The sequence below is a fragment of the Poecile atricapillus genome, chromosome Z (genome assembly GCF_030490865.1).
Source record: "Poecile atricapillus isolate bPoeAtr1 chromosome Z, bPoeAtr1.hap1, whole genome shotgun sequence".
In the NCBI taxonomy this organism is placed as follows: Eukaryota; Metazoa; Chordata; class Aves; order Passeriformes; family Paridae; genus Poecile; species Poecile atricapillus.
The window spans coordinates 40,609,187-40,627,252 of record NC_081289.1 but is presented as its reverse complement, the minus strand read 5'-3'; the positions used below and the strand labels follow the sequence as shown (position 1 = coordinate 40,627,252).

The 18,066-nt window shown below is 38.1% G+C and overlaps 1 protein-coding gene across 1 annotated transcript in view; it reads left to right on the top strand.

The window, feature by feature from the left end:
• The window catches only part of LOC131572570 (leucine-rich repeat-containing G-protein coupled receptor 5-like), a 90,706-nt gene that overhangs the window by 52,107 nt on the left and 20,533 nt on the right, over window positions 1-18,066 (top strand). The window contains exons 5-7 of the mRNA XM_058825819.1: window positions 10,552-10,767; window positions 13,115-13,186; window positions 15,567-15,635. Of these exons, the coding sequence (XP_058681802.1) occupies window positions 10,552-10,767; window positions 13,115-13,186; window positions 15,567-15,635 (357 nt within the window). The remainder of the gene's footprint in view (window positions 1-10,551; window positions 10,768-13,114; window positions 13,187-15,566; window positions 15,636-18,066) is intronic.

Sequence of the window (18,066 nt, the reverse complement as noted above, 5' to 3'; positions counted from 1 at the left end):
TGCTTAATTATATTCTGTGCTTCAGGCAGGCCTCTGTATTTATAGTTCTTGATTGTCCGTGCTGACTCAGTCCACAAGCTTCAGTTTTAACAGAACTCCTGCCAGAACTGCTAGACCAAGACTGAAGAGTGGCTGCTTCGTGGTATGAATGAAATTATTTTGGTGTGCTTCTGCCCAATAAGAATGGTTGTACCAGGCCGTGCTAAAAGCTGACTTAGCCCAGCATCCATCCTGCAATAACAGATGCCAAAGGAAAGCAAGAAGGTCCAGCAAAGAGTATAACACTTTGGTAAACTGTTCCAGCAGAGATTTGCACTCAAGGACTCACTGAGTCTATCGTGGCTTTGGTAGCTAAAGGGTTTTCTTCTCTGGGTTTGTACGATTGCATTTTGAGCCAGTGAAACACTCATGATTTTTTATGTCTGCTGATCAGCTAGCCTGTGTAGCATGGTGAGGTGCCTTCCGATATTTACTTGGAACTCTTCACCACATTTGATGTTCTCTGCAGCATCAGGACAAAGCAGAAGCAGCAGTTCTATATTCGTGTACACCAGTTTTATATACCTCTCTTCTATCTCCATTAGTCAATTTTGCAGATGCAATCTGTTAGGATTGTCTCTTTTGTGGAAGCTATTCCATTTCCTCTGTCATCCATGTCATGTTAATGAACTTTTTTTTCAGTTCTCATGTATTTGATCTCAGACAAGTGAAGGAGAGAGAAGCCTTTTACAGTGTGTTTAAAGTGCTTGCGTGCCATGGGTTTATAGAGGGCAAAAATGGATGCTTTTTTGTTTGCTTTGCTACCAATTCAAAACTCTTTTTTGTCTAATTTTTTTAACCTTTACTGAATGCTGAGCTGTTATTTTCATTCTTATTGCCACTGCAGGAGCTCTTTTTAGCATATTAGTAGCTACTCAAGAACTTGTCCCATAAAGTTTGAATTTCCTTTTTCCCCCAGTGCCTCTCTTGACACCTATCTGTACTGAACTTCATCTGCCATGTTCTTGTTCAGGCACTTTGGCATCAGGAGTTTCTGCTGCTGCACTTGCAGTTCGTATTTTGAAACCACAAAGACATTTTTGCTGTCTAAACACAGGCTGTGGTAAATTGAGTTAGTTTCTGAACTACCAACAAAATTTTATTGTCACCTGATACAAAGGAAAATTACAGAATTTTCTAAAGGATATACTGATTTTGAATCTCCAGCATGAAATATGTAGATGACTGAAAACAGAGAAGCAGTTCTTTGCTCAGAGGAAAATAACAAATGACTCCTCTCTGTGCTTTAGTTAACCACTTTATATTGTCACAGAATTATTCTCAAATAAAATTATTTTCCTAAAACATTGCAAGATCCAAACAGAGAATTCAATCTGGAAGTTCAAATAGCTTTCACAAGAAATGTTGTTACAGTGTGCACTGATCACCAATGTCATAGGTAAAAGTCTTAACGTTGACAAGGATAGAACAAGCATTTGTACCAATCTGGTTAGAGATGTGTTGGTTGAGAAATGTGCTAAGTTGAATATACTATTCTTTTTTGTGTAGGTAAAGAAGTTTCACCAAAAGGTCAATATATTTTGTATACATTTTGTTCAGCCAAAATCTGAAGACCAGAATTAATGAAATTAGTTTATTTTCAGAAAAATCACATCATCTATGTATAACTTAGCACTACAGAGACACACATTATACTATAATAACTCCCATGTTCTTATGCCTGTCTTAAACTACTTTTGCCTCCTTAATGTACAAAGCATTTGTTAAGGTTTCTAAAGGTGAAACAGCCCTAAGAATTAATTATCTTATAATTGTTATTTGGTCAGTGCCTTTTTTCTTTATTGACCAGACACAGACAGAAATATCTCAGCCCTATACTTTTGAGGTTACAGTTCTTTCCTTTGATCTTTGAAAAAGTCTTGAGAAAATGCTGGTCTAGTGACTATATTAGGTTTTGTTTCTGCTAAACAAACAAAAAAATCTTGCTGAGATCACATCACTCTATACACATTCTGGACCAAAACATGATAAGCCAAGCCAACAAGAGTTCCTTTGTTACTCTGAAAGAGATTGTTAAATTTTCAGTACAGTTTCTAAACAAAATGACAGTCTCACTCAGGCTTTGTTGCAAAATTTTTTTTCCTTGGGTGAAGAAGTTGAAGAAGTAGACTGGAGTTTATGCAGTCTATTTAAAGGACTGAATTAAAACAGAGGAGAACAGGAATGGTCAGTAGAAACCTTTAGACAGCTGCCTGGCAGACCCAAGATGGAACGATACGGGTTTGTACAGAAAAGCTACTATCACCTGAAAAATGATCACTGGCAAAAGAGACCTCTTTGAGGAAAAGAAAACTATTATTCTTTTGTTTGCTTAAAAGGGGTTGTGCCTGCCAGATAAAGGTGTGCACAGATTCAGTTTCTTGTTTCATATAGTCTAGGAATTTTCTGTTCACAAGGTTGTTTTGGATTGGTTTCTGATTTACAATAGGATTTCTTGAAGCCTTTTTAATATCAGGAGTCTTTTCAAGAGTGTAATTAAGAGGTTAAAAGCCTTCTCAAAAGCAGTTTCTATAAGATAACAACTTCTTCTATTTATTATGTTTAGGTCTGCATGTGGCATGATTTCTCAAAGCCTCTTAACCCTTTGCTTTAGGTTAGCATCTATGCAGGGGAAAAAAAAGCTGGTGATGGGACTCAAGTCTCTTCCTTTTGTGATTTTACTCGAGAAAGGCAGTCATGCAAAGGGGTAAACCATAGCAACTACCTTGATACCTTAATCAATGTGAAGAGGATTATGTTCAAATCCTTTTATAGAAGTATCCATATCTAATTGTGCAGGTGTGCATAACATGTACATATGCATACATTAATATTCCATGTTCACTCATAATGCAAACTAATTACAAATTTTTGCAACCAGGGCATTTCTGAATGATATGCTCTCCCTATTATCCAGTTCCAGGCTAAAAAATGGCAGTATAGGTGTCAATATTGATAGGCCCATTAGTTGATGTTAAATGTGGTACAGAGAACAAGAGCTGATGTGTTGCAGGAACAAGCAACAATTTCTTCCATTTTATTGTCCAAGTAGTACTTTTGCCGGTATGTAAAATGGTATGACACATTTGAGTGACAAATATTCATAAATTTCTTAAGGCTTGACTTACCTCTAGAACAGATCAATCTTATTCAGACAGCAGATATTATTCAATAATTACTATAAAATGAGAAATAGATGCAAAAGTTAACCAAAAATGTGTAGGATTTGTGAATTTCACCATTGACAGAAAAAATCTATGAAAAAACCTTAACAAATGAATGACAAATTTTTTTCTGTCACTGAAGCAATAAGATTGAACAATATTAAATATTAAATAATATAAATAATATAAATAATATAAATATTAAAATACTCTCCAGTTTTATAAAAGTCTTTGTAGTTCAGTAGTTGAAACCAGTGATGTGCTGCTATGATTAATAAATAAGTTCAGCTATCAGAGCTTGGGCAATGTTTGCATAGGACTCTAGTTCCCTCTGTGGCAGGAGAATTAAGGAAGTAATGAGCACATGCTGATTTTGGGATGTGGTTTTGAGCAGAAGGGTATCTGTATTATTGTATGGGCAGTAATTTTCCTCTGATATCTAGTGTGAACACAAATTATCCAGATTTCTAGTCCTAACAATTCAAATGGCATTTATTTCTGTCAAGCACAAAATAGTGTGCAGATACCTTGATTGAAAGGGAGGAACACACAATCACTGATGTGTCACAACTTAGTACTTGGCAGCAGGGTTCAAAGAGTCACTTGAATGCTCTCATCCCTATTGGTCACCTTAAGCAAATGTATTTCTTTAGTACAGACTATAAGCAGGAAATCTCTGGATTCTGTGTTTCGCACATCATCAATATCTCCATTCTGTGTTTAAATCAAGAAAACTTATAGTGATTTTTAACATATATGTATAGTTCAAAAACTTTGCATACATATATTGATATGTTATTTTCAATTAGCAGCTTATTTTCTGACATTTTTTTTTTTATTTAATGCAGTTATTTGTTTAAGTAGGTATCTTTGTTTCTCTAGTACAATTATCTTGTTTTCAAATACACCCTTTATATGCCAGAACTGACCAGAATTGACATATAATTTCAGTATTTTTGAGCAAGAAGGGATTGGTCAAAAACAGGCAAGGATATATCAGTAATCTTTTTTTTACTATTTTCCCAAACACATTACTATATATTTTATATTACTAGCCACTGAAAAGTTGCAGATCTCCATTTTCAAATGTTGCTCAATGAAGAAGACAGGGTAATTGGCACTGCAGATGGAAAAGCAAAGCTTCTGCTATTCTTTTATTGGAACTATTGTAACACAGCCCTTTGCAGTGAATTCTATAGATGAAACTTCTTTCTGTTTATTTTCTTGTTTAGACATCATTGTTAATGAGCAGCTCTTACTGCTGCGTTGCCAGATACACAGGTAGTCAAAATTAATAACAGGTCAGGTGTTACTTCACTACTCATGCCACACAAGCCATGAAGAACATTTCAAAAAGCAAGCATTATTTACTGCATCACCTGCTCTCATTCCTGTGAAATTTAAAGGACTTTTACTTTGACAGTGGAAAATAGGGCAGAATACAATATAGCCCACAAAACTTTAAACAGTTAGCACTTTAAACAGTTGACACATGGAAAAAATAAACCATCTTTTTTCCCTTAACAACCTGCAAAGCTGCAATTTAGTGAAGCAAATTAATTGGAGTTTACTATTAACAGTAAAGTAGTATCAATGAAATTTCTTAAAATTTTCCAACATACTTTGTAGATTTCTTACATTTTATTTATATGGTATTTCAGTATTTATAGACCCCCTGATGGTGACACCAGTTTTTACACAAAATATTGTCTAGAATTCATCTCAGATGTTCTCAGTACTTGCCTGTCTGGAACAGGTCAGCAAATGGATTTTTCATCGTCCCTGTACTCCGCCAAATATTTGACATTTCAAGAAAAGTTTCCATGCTTGTTGTTTCTGAACAAGCACTGGAAGACTTTGAGGGCACATAGTTCTGAAATTCTTCCAGTTCAGGCTTAAAATTAAAAAGCCGCCTTCCTCCCCCCCCCACCCCCAGAAATGTTAAATTTGAACAATTATTTTCCAGTGTGATGCTTCTGTTAATAATCCTGATTTTTAGTTAGAAGATCAAACAACTTTGATGAAGTTAAATTCTCTCCAGAGAACTGTTTTCATGAAAAGACAGGAACCTTAGTTGTGGTTTTCCATGTCACACCTCATGATAATGAAGGCTACAGGAGGAATTATCCTTAAGAAAGCTGGTACCACAGCAGATGCCCACAAACTCCCAGAGAAGGAATTTCCCACATTTGAAATTGGGGTTGTTTGTACCCATGCAGATGTCTACACATACACAAAGACATCTCAGAACTTGCTGTTGCAGTCATTTTATTGCACACCTTCACCGTCTGGGCTGCTACAGCCCCAGGGCACTGGGCAACAGAGGAGTGACTGAAACATCAAGCAGCAGTACAGTATCAGACCACCCCTCTCAGTCAGAGACATTTTTCTGGATTGATAACCAAGGTTATCAAGGTAGAGGTGCAAGGTTACCTAAAAAGCATTTGCTACTGTTTTTTTTATGTGCAGTCCCAAACTCAACAAGCCAGTTGCTCTCAAAATGGGGTGCAAAGAGACTGTATTAGATCAGCAATTCCAGGCCACTGGGTGATGTTTCCTTTCATCCAATAGAAGGCACCAAGCATCTGACTCTTTCCTGTCTTATGAGTAATCTCTAAAGAGGTGGGGTTTATCACATCTCTAAGACAGACAAATTTCTCAACCTCCAAACTGCTAGCCAGAAATCATCCTGCTTGGTTGAAGCCCATCAGGATATGTGGGAGGCCAAGAAGCTGCTGTTGGAGTGTTTGGCAGTACAGGGGCTTACACCAGGTTTCCAGTCAGGTCCTGAGGGCCATGCAGTGGCATGCTGTGGTAATCAGAACCAGCTGAGCAAAGCAGGCAGTGCTTCAGAGCGCTCCCAGGCCTTGGCCATGGCCGCCCGCCCAGCTGCACTGTTAGCAGGGTCCTTGGCACACTTTTGACCCATGCCAAATAACATTCCCCTGAACTGAGGAATGTATTTCTGGGTTTCTTCTGGTAGATCACATGCACCTGGGACTGTCGCCAGCAGGTGACACCTTTCTTGGGAGGCTAGGAGAGGGCACTCCGAGCCATTTGGGTAAGGACTTGAGAGTGTTCCCAGACACATCAAACATGCCTGTCTATCTGTAGGGTCATGATGTGATTCTGCAGCCAGCTTCCTGGGATAATCCAACAACTCCTGCTAGCCCCCACTTTTTCCCAGCTGTGGGGATTGAAAGTACCCAGTATCAGAGCCAACCTTTGTATAAACACAGCAGTGCAGTTGGCTTCTTGCCTGTATGCAGTGTGATAGCATCCATCAGCTTGAATGCAGGTTTACCAATACTCCTGAGCACATCTGGATGTGAAGAGAAGCACTACAGATTGAGAAACTCCCAGGGCTGTGGAAACCTCATGTAAAACTGAGCAGTGGGACAGAAACAAATGCTCCTAAACTGTGACCTGTGATTTGTCTTTTTTGATCTTGTGTTGCCATGCAGGGTTCTTTGTATCAGTCTTGTAAAAGTGAGATGTGAGAACTGCTGGGCTGTTGTGTTGTACTTAAGCTTTTTACAATAGTTCTAGCATTTTCCCCTGTGGACTGAAGGGGATATCCTGCTTAAAAGACCAGGTTTGAAAAACATGGCTTACAACATAGCCAGCTCTATTTTTATTACATCCACTTTTCAAAGCTAGTTTAGATGCCACTTGCCATTACTTAAATGAGACTTTAGTCAATCCTGTGAACAAACACTTAAGAGGGTCTGTGTAACAAAGATGGTGGGCTACAAGTGACCCTCTCCTGGCCTTTATGTCCTCCCCAGACAGGCCCTGTCCACAGCCCCCATCCATCATTACTGCACACTTCATGGAGGGACTTGACTGAGGCTCCCTGCATACCAGAGCTGAGTCAGGAGAAGAGAAGACAGAGGGAGAGAGAAGCGCACTTTCTTTAATCCACCATGCCTAAAATCAGTCCTCCTGTGCCCCCACTTCTCTGCCTCCCCTACCTGTTAAAAATTCTCCCTTTTCCTTTGGTTTTTACTTCTCCTACTTTAAACTTAAACATCAAAAGAAACATTTTATCCTTGACCTCTCTATCCATCTTTGTGGCTTCCCTCTTCTCCAGACCTTTCATTGTGTTCTGGCCCTCATCCATTCAAGATGAGGCAATCCATGTAATAGCTGTTCATTTCAGAGGGAAAAATGGCTTGAGAGAAATCTCCTTACTGGTCTATCTAGCATTTGATTTAAACCTGAGTGAATGAGCAAGGCGCTCCAACAAGATATTAAGGAATTTCTTGATTGTGAGATATACCCAGGTTGTAGCTGTTTTTGAGAGAAGATACAGAAAATAGGGGGGAAAATTTTTATATATATATACGTATGTGTATATATTCCCTTAGAAACCTACCACTGGCATGAAACTTAGTATCCATTCATATTACATTGATAAAAAAATGCAAATCAAATATTTTTCAAACATTTGCCTTTGTCTGTACCAATAAATGAGGTTTTCATTCTGCAGGAACAGTATCTTTTCATAATTTGTGTGCATGGTCAGAGAATTCACCGTGTGTCACAGGAAACACTAGTGGGTTACAGTCCACATAGTTCAAGCATTTGCTTTGAAAGGTTTAGACATTTTAAGTGAGCTCATGGTGAATTTCATAGTGGCTGCTTTATTTACATGCTGCCTATCAGAAGAGATCAAGTATTTCTGTTTCCCTAAATTAGCTCTCTCTGGAATATAATAGCAGCTTTCAAACTCACCACATGTTATCTACATATATTTTCAGTTAAAAATAGGGTCATGTTTGTGAGTTAATGGGTTTAGTTCTGAAAGTGCCAAAACTTTGATCAACACATGTAAAACAATTGGCTGAAAAGGGTGATTTTGATCAGTCCTTTATACATCAGTGTGCATTACCTACAGTATGACAGGAAACATAACCAGTACTGAAACCTTTTAATATCTGCAAGAGGGAAAACGGTACTTGGAAATTTTAAAAAGATTAGATAACGAAAGAGCACTTGAGGCAGTACTTCTTATAAGTACTTGCAGGATATGTAATCCAATTACAGAACCTGAAGCACAAATCATTGCAGCTTTTTTGTTTCTTCCAAGCTTTATTTAAACAATAATTCAACTATCTAGAATTTCATTTGCAGTATAGCAGTTCTGTTTTTCTTTCTGTTCTGTGGGTTTTGTTTACATAGCCAGTGGTGAGTTTGTATTTGGAAACTTCAGCTATTAAAAAAAAAAAAAAAAATCAGTTCCTTGATTTGCTACACAATATTGGTAAGATTAAAATCCTGGTCTCACTGAGGACAGCAGAAGTGATGCCATTTCAGCCACAGGGTCACATACAAATAAGCAACTCTTGGCTTTTCCACACAGCCAGGCATCCTGTGAGTGGCTCCCGTGGAGTGAGCAAGACACATCAGGGCTGCACAGGCAGGCTTCCTGTTGAACGAGATGTTAACTGCAATACTGCAGCACATGTAGTTTGAATAAAGCCTCCATTCTTTAATCAGTGAAACTGTCAAACTAAGGCAACTGTAACTTCTTAGTTTACATACCAGCATCACCAGCAGGGAAGAAATTTACTTTTGACTGAACACAAAGAAACCTCATCTACTCGTTCAAATTATACCTTATTTGAAAACACAGGCATAACATGGTTGTTGCCTGGGGAAAGGAGGAAGAACAACATGAGTATTTCTAAACATTTCCAGCCTTACCCATTTGTTGACAGACCACTGAGTTATTTTGGAAGCTCTGTCTCTGCTGCCTGACATGTCAGTTATTATACTGAAAATTTAATTGTACAAGGGCTTTGACACTGAACCTTATAAATTTGTTCCAACTGACCTTGTCTCAGTTATTTGCCAGCCTGGCACGGAGCCTTGGCAGTCATTATTTGTTCTCATGAAGTAGGTAGGGCCAGCATGGAACAGGAGATAGAATGGACCTGACATTTTACATGACTGTAAATGAGGAAGCAGCTTTAAATAAAGAGATTAATATGCCCACCACAAAGAGTATTGCATTTCTCTCAAGGAGACCAAATTTAGGTTGTACAGAATTACTTCTTTGTACCCCAGGTGTGGCTGTTTGTTCTTAGTATTTTCAAACATATATTTAAATTTATTTCTCTTTTACCATTCACTTAATTACTCCTCTCTAAACATTTCGTGACAATTTTTAGAGCACAGCTTTCATGTTAGGGAAAAGGTATAAGTCTCTGCAACACATTAAAAGCAGAAAAAGTGTATCAAGGGCCCACATCCCCAACCAAGTGTTTCACAAAGTTTCAGAAATCTGAAGTGCACTTTTAAATCTTTCCCTGAAAGAATAACAATGAAAAAGCAAAACACAGCAAAAACAAAAGCCAGTGAATAGATGACATTATATATGTAGCACCACATCTGAAAAAGGTTCACTAAATTTAATCCTTAATTACACAAGTGTGACAACAAAGCATCACCTCCATACTCTGCAAAGGTACAATGTGCAGTTGAGCTCCCTCTGTTGGCTCTGCAGCAGCTGAAGTGCATTTAGTAACTTCTTTTTCAATACAAATACATCACATTGGCAATACTGATCTCTAGGTAAAAAACATTATGTTCCACTGCTGAAAAAATGTGAACTTCAGTTCTCATTAGAATCACTAGGATGAACAGCATTTGCACTGGAACAGGCTCCCCAGGGAAGTGTTCACAGCAGCAAGCCTGACAGAGTTCAAGAAGCATTTGGACAATGCTCTTGGACACATGATGTGACTCTTGGGATGGTGCTGTGCAGGGCCAGTAGTGGGACTAGATGATCCTTGTGGGTCCCTTCCCACACAGTTTATTCTGTGATTCTATAGCTGTAATATTTAAGAAAAGGTAAAGCAGGACTCTCCAGAGACTCAGAAGTGACTTCTATTTATGGGTCTTGGAATGGGTGTTTAAAATATGGAAATCCAAATTATCTTGCAGCTCAGTGATTTGTAAGCTCTGAAAGAGACTCTCTGGATGAGTTCCTTGCACTTTTTTGTTCCATGATTTCAAACAATTGGGAAAGGAAACAAAATCATAGCTAGTCTTCAGGGAGACTTTGCTCAAAAATTATCAGTGTGTGCTCTCAGTGAGTTGATGGCTCCAAAGAAGAGCTGTCTCTGCAGAGCCAGCTGACAAGCAGATGTGTAAGCACAATTTGAGATCTCAAGGATGAGGCTGCAAGCAAGAAGGGAAGGTAAAATCTCCAGGAAATGAAAACTGGAAGTGGCAACCCATGTCCATCCTTTGGGGTTATGTTCATGGTGACAACTTCTTATAGCCATTGTGCAAAGCCACTTCACTTGAAGTCCATTTTCTCTGTTTCTTTTTCTCCTAGGCGTCTGGATGCCAACCACATCAACTATGTACCCCCCAACTGCTTCAATGGCTTGGTCTCCCTTAGACACCTGTGGCTAGATGATAATTCCTTGACAGAAATTCCCGTCCAAGCTTTTAGGAGTTTACCAGCACTTCAGGCAATGACGTTGGCACTGAATAAAATTCATTACATACCGGACTATGCCTTTGGAAACCTCTCCAGTCTGGTAGTTCTGTAAGTTCTATTGATTGCTTTTTATACACAGTGTCTTCTTGCAGGGCTTTGGCCTCTTGGAGAAACAGATTTTATTGCATCTTTGTACTAGCATTTTCTAAATCACTTATTTTGATCTAGCTTAAAAGTTTCCATCTCAATAAAAAAATATTTAAGGGAATTAAAAATCACCCTATCTGGTCAGCAAAACAAACAGGAAGGGATGCATTGTGTGCTATCTAAGATTGAAAGAGGGAAGATTAGAAACAGGAAATGAACGGAAATCTTTCTGGGGGACTTGGAAAGAATGCCATCTAGTAGAAAAAAATATGTATTTCCTGTCATAGAAAGTATATGTAGTTTTGTATTTGGTTATGTTTGCATACCGGTTCAACTAAGTGAAACATGCACAGCTGGCATCAAAATCTGGAAGGCATACTATGAATCATGGTTTCAGCTTCTTATCTTCTGGGAATTTACCAAGTGGAAAAAATCTAGACTGGCTGGAGAAACTTAAGTGGAGAAGTAATTTCAGGATGCTTTGGAAAACATTAGCATTATTAAAGAGAGAATTACGTTATAGGCTGCCAGAAACCATGGTCTTACATGTAAGACACGTAGCATGTTCTAGCATACTCAAGCCCCAGCGTAAGCGTTGAACCTGACACACATCAGGGCTCTTCCCTGACAGCTATAGTCACTATCTCTGTCTCCATGGGGCCCCAAAAATGGGGATTAACATCTGATTTGTGCTGCAAAGCCTTTGCCTTCTCTTTACATTAAATATCAATCCCATTCAAGTTAAAGAATGGCTGGACTTGTGATTTGATTGACCTTCTAGACTTACATCAGCAATGGAAAAGACAAGAGGCTGTTTTGAACTCTGTTCTCTAGACCCCTACCTGAAATAGAGTGGTAAGAGCACAGTTAAGAAATGCAGGAGAACATAATTTCTTTTCAGGCCATACTTGCTTCTGCTCAGTTAGGTTTCCTTATTTAAGCTCTGCCTTGCTTAGTTCTAATCTTCTGGGCTTTATAGTGATTAATAAATGATTAAGTCGTCATGACCTAAAACAGCTGATCTTTTTGGCTCATCACAATCTTTGTGTGTGGTTCTGCTTTCATTGGGTTGCGACTCTATACAGTATGGCAAATTTTCAACACGGTGCAAAAGTGCATGGTCAATTGGAGCAGGTCAAAATCTTTATAATTAAAGATCCAAACATAATTGGAATTTGAAGATGCACTCTTCATGCTAACTAAAGCATTAAAGGTCAGAGTACTCATAAAAAAAATACAGAGTTGATTAGGTTTCTTCCTAGAAAAGGAAAAACCCAGAGAACATTTTTATTTTGATGTCAGAATCCTTGCCTTTGATGGATAGATAGACTCAGTTTCTCTAGGTTCAGCAGAATGTTTGGAGAGCCTGTGATCTTTAACAATATTTTTGGAGTAAAATGAGGGGCCTGGCAGCCACTCATTCACAGCCTTTCTTTTCTCTTAAAGCCCTTCTCCCTTAGTTCCCTCCACTACAGGGGTAGGATTTTGAGGACAAAATAAAAGGAAAAATCTGGGGAAAAGGCATTCCTTTTAAATTAAATGACCTGAAGTGGATACAAGTTGAATCTAATCACATTAATGAGCTTCACTCAGAGTGGTTTTTTTCTATGTCAGTCTAAAAGGCAGAAATAGGCAGAACTCAGAGTCTTGGGATGGGACAGGGGGTGGGTAGAATTGGTTAAACTATATAAAAATTACTTTCAATTACTAAATATTTTAGGAAGTAGTTACTGATTTTCGTAATTTCAAAGAAAGGCAAGCTACAGCACTTCTAAGATTACTTAGTTCACTCATCTCAGAGAAGCTAGAACTTTTTGTGTTATGGCTTTGTGCTTTTTTGCATTCTGCAAGCCTGATGCCCCTTACCTGTCTGCTGTGTTACCCATCTCCTCAGTGGCTGCTCTTTTGGGCCATACCCTCTAACACAGTCAGAATATATATCTTCCAAATATACACCTCACACCCCACACACAGTTTTTAAGACATGTTACTTACCTGATTAGCTATCATTGAGAATATGTCTATTCATTATGCAAACCCCAGCCTGGAACTGCAGGATATAACACTTTTGAACAATATAGGTGGTTTTAAAACAGATTACCTCTGTGAAACCAAATGGAGATGTGTTGGGAGAATGGGTGGAGGGTGGTAGAGGTGCCTCCTATACATGCTCTTGCAAAAGCATGGTTGCATATAACCAATGCATCCCTGAAAATAAGTTAATTTTGATTTAACCATCAAAATGTTTTGCTTTAGTCCACTGTGTGCAGTGTGCTTTCCTGACTGCATGCTTAATGTTCCCCTGCAGACATCTCCATAACAATAGAATCTATTCCCTGGGAAAGAAATGCTTTGATGGGCTCCACAGCCTAGAGACATTGTGAGTTGACCTCTTATTTGTTTCTTTTTTTTTTTTTAGAGTGTTTTCATTAATATTCTGAAAGAATAAAAATAGCCCAAAAGCCAAATGTGGGTTTGGGCTTGCCTAATCGCTACAGGATCTAAGTGATAGTTCACAATGACTCTGTGTAGTAAATCCTATTTTTGACTATAAAATTAGTTTGCCTTTTTAATAAGCATTGTCAGTTGATAAATTGTTTGAAAGACAGTTGAAAACTGTGTTGAGCATATAAAAAGAAGTGACTATTCATGAACTTATGGTTGCCTAGTTTAGTACTATTCATTTGTCTTGTTCAATCAATAAAGCTGATAGCTAGATTGGGAAATTGCCACAGTGAAAAGTTTTAACATTAAGAAACTCTCTTACGATAGAGGAGAGTTATAAAATTAGGTAGGTTTATTTTTTATATGTGGAAGAAGCAAAAGTTCTAGGTAGTCAAATTACGTATGTGCTTTACAAGTGGGAGAAATACTTCAGTTGTATCCAAGGTTTTGTCTTTAGAGAGCTCTGATAAAGAATAGCACCGGTAAAGACTGAAACTTCCTCAAGTTTTCACTGTAATTCTGTTTAGACCAATTCAAATTTTCTTAAGTTATCTAGCAAAAATATATTCTACATAAAATACCAAACAGGAATGCAGTGCTAATGGTTAGCAGAAATTATTTTGCTACAGTTAGTCAAATACAGATGTTGTCTTCTGGAGTCACCCAGACCCCAGAAATGCCACAGGGACAGTAAAACTGCATGTGCTTCCTCCCACACCTGCTGCAGTCAGCTGCATCATTTTCAATGATTTTGGATGTTTTACCCAACCAGGATAGAGGTTAAAAATACAGTTATGAGAAACAAATAGTTTCAGACATGGATATTGCTGATCTAAAGGTGACTGTTTGCTTTCCCATCCACAAACCTGTGTCCTGCCCACTTTCAGCTTTCACTAAGATTAAGAAGCAAGAAGGTTTGGGCTTCTTGGGGCTTTTTATCACCAGTTTGATTGCCTTGATCCCTTGCCACTGAATTGCAATTTTACAATTTGGACTTTTAGCCGCCTGTGAGTTGAGAGGAAGTCCCTTAGTGTAGCACCGGAAAGGGGGACGGGAAAGGAAGAAGGAAAATGTAATGGTTTGGTTTGTTTATTTAAGTGATATTCACATGGCACTTGGTCACAAATGGGGAAAAACAGAACAATAGAATAAGTAATTGCAAACCCAGTCCCAGCCACCTGGCATGAGAGAGATGAAAACACAGAGGACAGTCACAAACCCAGGAATAAATGTAGGTGCAGCCACTTCCCTGCAGCAGGACAGTGTAGCGCTTGCCTCAAGCATAGTAATTGCATCATGTATAGACCAGTTCCCAGATAGTCTCAAGATAATCTGAAGAGATCTTGGTGTAAATGATGGACGCCAGCTTTAAGATGGTTTGTTTGCATTGAGGGGTAGGTCTGGAAATCACATATCACTAGAGGGCAAAACCAAACCATACATGCCTGTAATCTCTTTTTGTCAATAAGCAGGAGAGATTTACAAGCAGGAAGGAAAGCCTTGTTGAGTTCAGACAGCAGTTTCCTGCCTGCATTACTTCAGCCTGATACTATTTCAATTTCAATCTATTGTAAACTGTGGCTTGGGTTTTGCCTGTTTAAAAAGGCTTTTGCTCCAGTTTTTCAGAATATTTTCCTCACAAAATATTGCCAGAGGACATCACAGTAAACTGGCATATCTCAATTTTAGTTTCAGCCATCTCCTAAATGCTAAAGGATACATATGTCATGCTGAGGGCAGAAGGATTATAATCCATTCAGCCTACCAGAATATAGTCTAATTACTGCTGTAGCATGAGCACTTCTTAAAGCAGAGGTCACTAACATAGCTACACTGTAGTTTTTACAATTTGTGTGGTCAGAAGTACTCTCTTGACTGTTGTCAAGTCTTAAAATTAACAATACAGTTAGAAATCTTTATAAAGAAATGTATTAGACTTGTAAAGCACAGAGCACCAGTCACTGAATATTCTTTTGAAAGATTTCTTTCTCTGTTAATACTTTAATGTAATGCGAAGAATGGACAATTTATAAAACAGCAAATCCCTTAGTAGTACTTGAATTTACTTATATTTTCTTTGTTACAGAATATCTAAAATGTAACTAAAAATAGAATGCTGATAAAAAATAGAAACAATAATGTGCTCTAAATAGACTTTGTTGGAAAATATCCATGCACTTTTGAGGATTTCCTGTCTTTTTGCAGTATGTATTTATTCAATACATCAAAGATGATAGTTCATTACAACTGCCAACAATTCTATGTTATCTGTTATGCAGTGCATAACCAAAATAATAAAATCTATTTTCATACAGAGATTTAAATTACAACAGTCTGGATGAGTTCCCCACTGCTATCAGGACACTAACAAACCTAAAAGAACTGTAAGTACACAGCTCATATTAAGAAGACGGATGTTTTGTCTAGTGTGTGATTTTTTTTTTAATGCTGGTGATTTTATCAGTAGTCCTTAAAAACTGATATCCTAGGAAAAACTAATAAGCATGCCAACATACATAAAAAATAATTTTAAATGTTCAGTTTAGACCATTCAAGTTCTGACAGCTTTTACTTTTATATTGGCTTGTGCAGTGAGTCTTTTCCAGGAACTTCCTCTTCGGAATACAGTAAATAACAAACACAATTAATTCACTTTTAGTCCCAAACACAAGAGTTAGATTTTGTAAAATATCCAATAATATATTAGTCTTCTAGCTAAGAAGGCATGGCATCTTTATTAGTCCATGAGGTTTAATTAAACTTTACCAACTTCCCTCCCTGACCTCTATTAAATTAAAGCAATTTCTTTTCAATATATATAGTCAGTTCTTTGTAATGTTGTGAACACTTTGTAATGTTGTTCAATGTTTGTAATGTTGTGTTTGAATGTGTGTGAACACTTTTGTGTGCACAGGCATAGTTTGCATCAAGAAAATCAACAAATTTAATTATTCAAATTTATTTTGAAAAATGGTTGAATTATTAAAAATTAAAATTAATTAAATTATGTTCACACATCATACACACATTAATGCATATGTTCAGAAATCTTTCCATTTGATTTATTTACCATGTTAGGGGTACTACCAGCATAGATTTTTGACAAAAATAAGTAATCATATACTAGTTGGACATGGTTGTACCCCTGCTACACCAAAAACTGGTCTAAAAAACAATTTTAAGTAGCCACCTGAGATTCTTTCCAGAGCAGGTACCCTCAGATACTGTGGACTCCTGCTCAGCACCTCCAGTGTTGCCAGAATGCAGCTCTGGAAGAGTCATCAGAGCTGTGAGTTTCCCAGCCCAAACGTTCTCAGCTGCTGTTTATGCCATAAAATAAATGGTATTAAATCCAGTGACCTCAGAGGATTGCCTTTTTGATGACCTCTGGAGTCAGGAGGCAAAAATGGGTATCTCAGTTTGCACCAAATGCACCAGCAAAGTGCCTGATGTGCCTGAGGTTATGTACTGGCCCCCACAGGATTTCACCTCTGAGTATCAACTATGTGCAAAAACATTTGGAGTCTAAAATTGCAACCTGACATCCCAAATCCAGCCCAGTTCATGAGACCATGTGGTTCTGTGCTTTGTGTGGGCCCTGGGAGCTGATCTTGTAAGGCTGGGATGTCTTCCACAGAGCCCCTGGAAGGCCAGCCCCACAGAGGCCCAGCTCATTGCAGGGCTGCTTCAGTAAAGGTGTTCTGGGTGGGACCTCGTGTCTCTCTCGGACTTTGTGCCTGGGCTGAAAACACAAACTGTGACTTTTTTGTGCACAGCTAGTAGCAGATTACCTCTGCTGAGGTAGTCATGCCATCTCCTTGGGTTTTTTCTGCCATGCAAGACATCCATTCAAATCCAGTCAGTTTACTGGTTCTAGTTGAGATTCCCGTTCTGCTTGGAACCTGCATGCAAAGATGACAGGGATGTAAAGCCTCGCTCTGTAGCTCATCACCAGTAGCACGATGCCTAAACAACTAAAACCGATACTGTGGGACCTGTTCAAGTAATGGCCAAGGGTGCTTGCATCAGTGAACAATTGGAGGCTTAGTAATGCATAAATTTAAGCTGGGAAGCCTTCTTCATACCCGACTGAACTAATGGAGTTTCCCACACAAATCATCATTGTTCTTTTGAAATCTTAGTTGTTCCTTTTGTTTTTCACAATAGAGAATTACTCATATGAATGAAATCCAGTAATTAATGATGAGACAAAGATTTGGCTCTCTATTCAGCAGGCTCAAATACATTTTGTTTGTGTCCACATTTGAAATATCCCAACAAAATGTGGTTGTGGGAAGATCAGCATTACAATACAGTGTATAAAATAATTTCCTTCATAAACTTGTGCCATCCAGCAAAATAAATACTTGCAGTTTAACAAACACAGGGGGAAATATATTGTCAGCTTCTTAATAATTAATATCTAACTATTGATATTCTTAGTTCATATAGATGTGTATATTTATATAGTATCTATATACATACATGCATATACTCTGAATTTTAAAATGCCATTTTGAAGTTTACTTCATCTGGTTTTGTTCATTTAGACAAGTGCAGAATTTCAGCAATTTTGCTCTCTTCTCTCTTCTCTTCTCTCTCTTCTCTTCTCTTCTCTTCTCTTCTCTTCTCTTCTCTTCTCTTCTCTTCTCTCTCTCTCTTCTCTTCTCTTCTCTTCTCTTCTCTTCTCTTCTCTTCTCTTCTCTTCTCTTCTCTTCTCTTCTCTTCTCTTCTCTTCTCTTCTCTTCTCTTCTCTCTCTTCTTTCTCTTCTCTTCTCTTCTCTTCTCTTCTCTTCTCTTCTCTTCTCTTCTCTA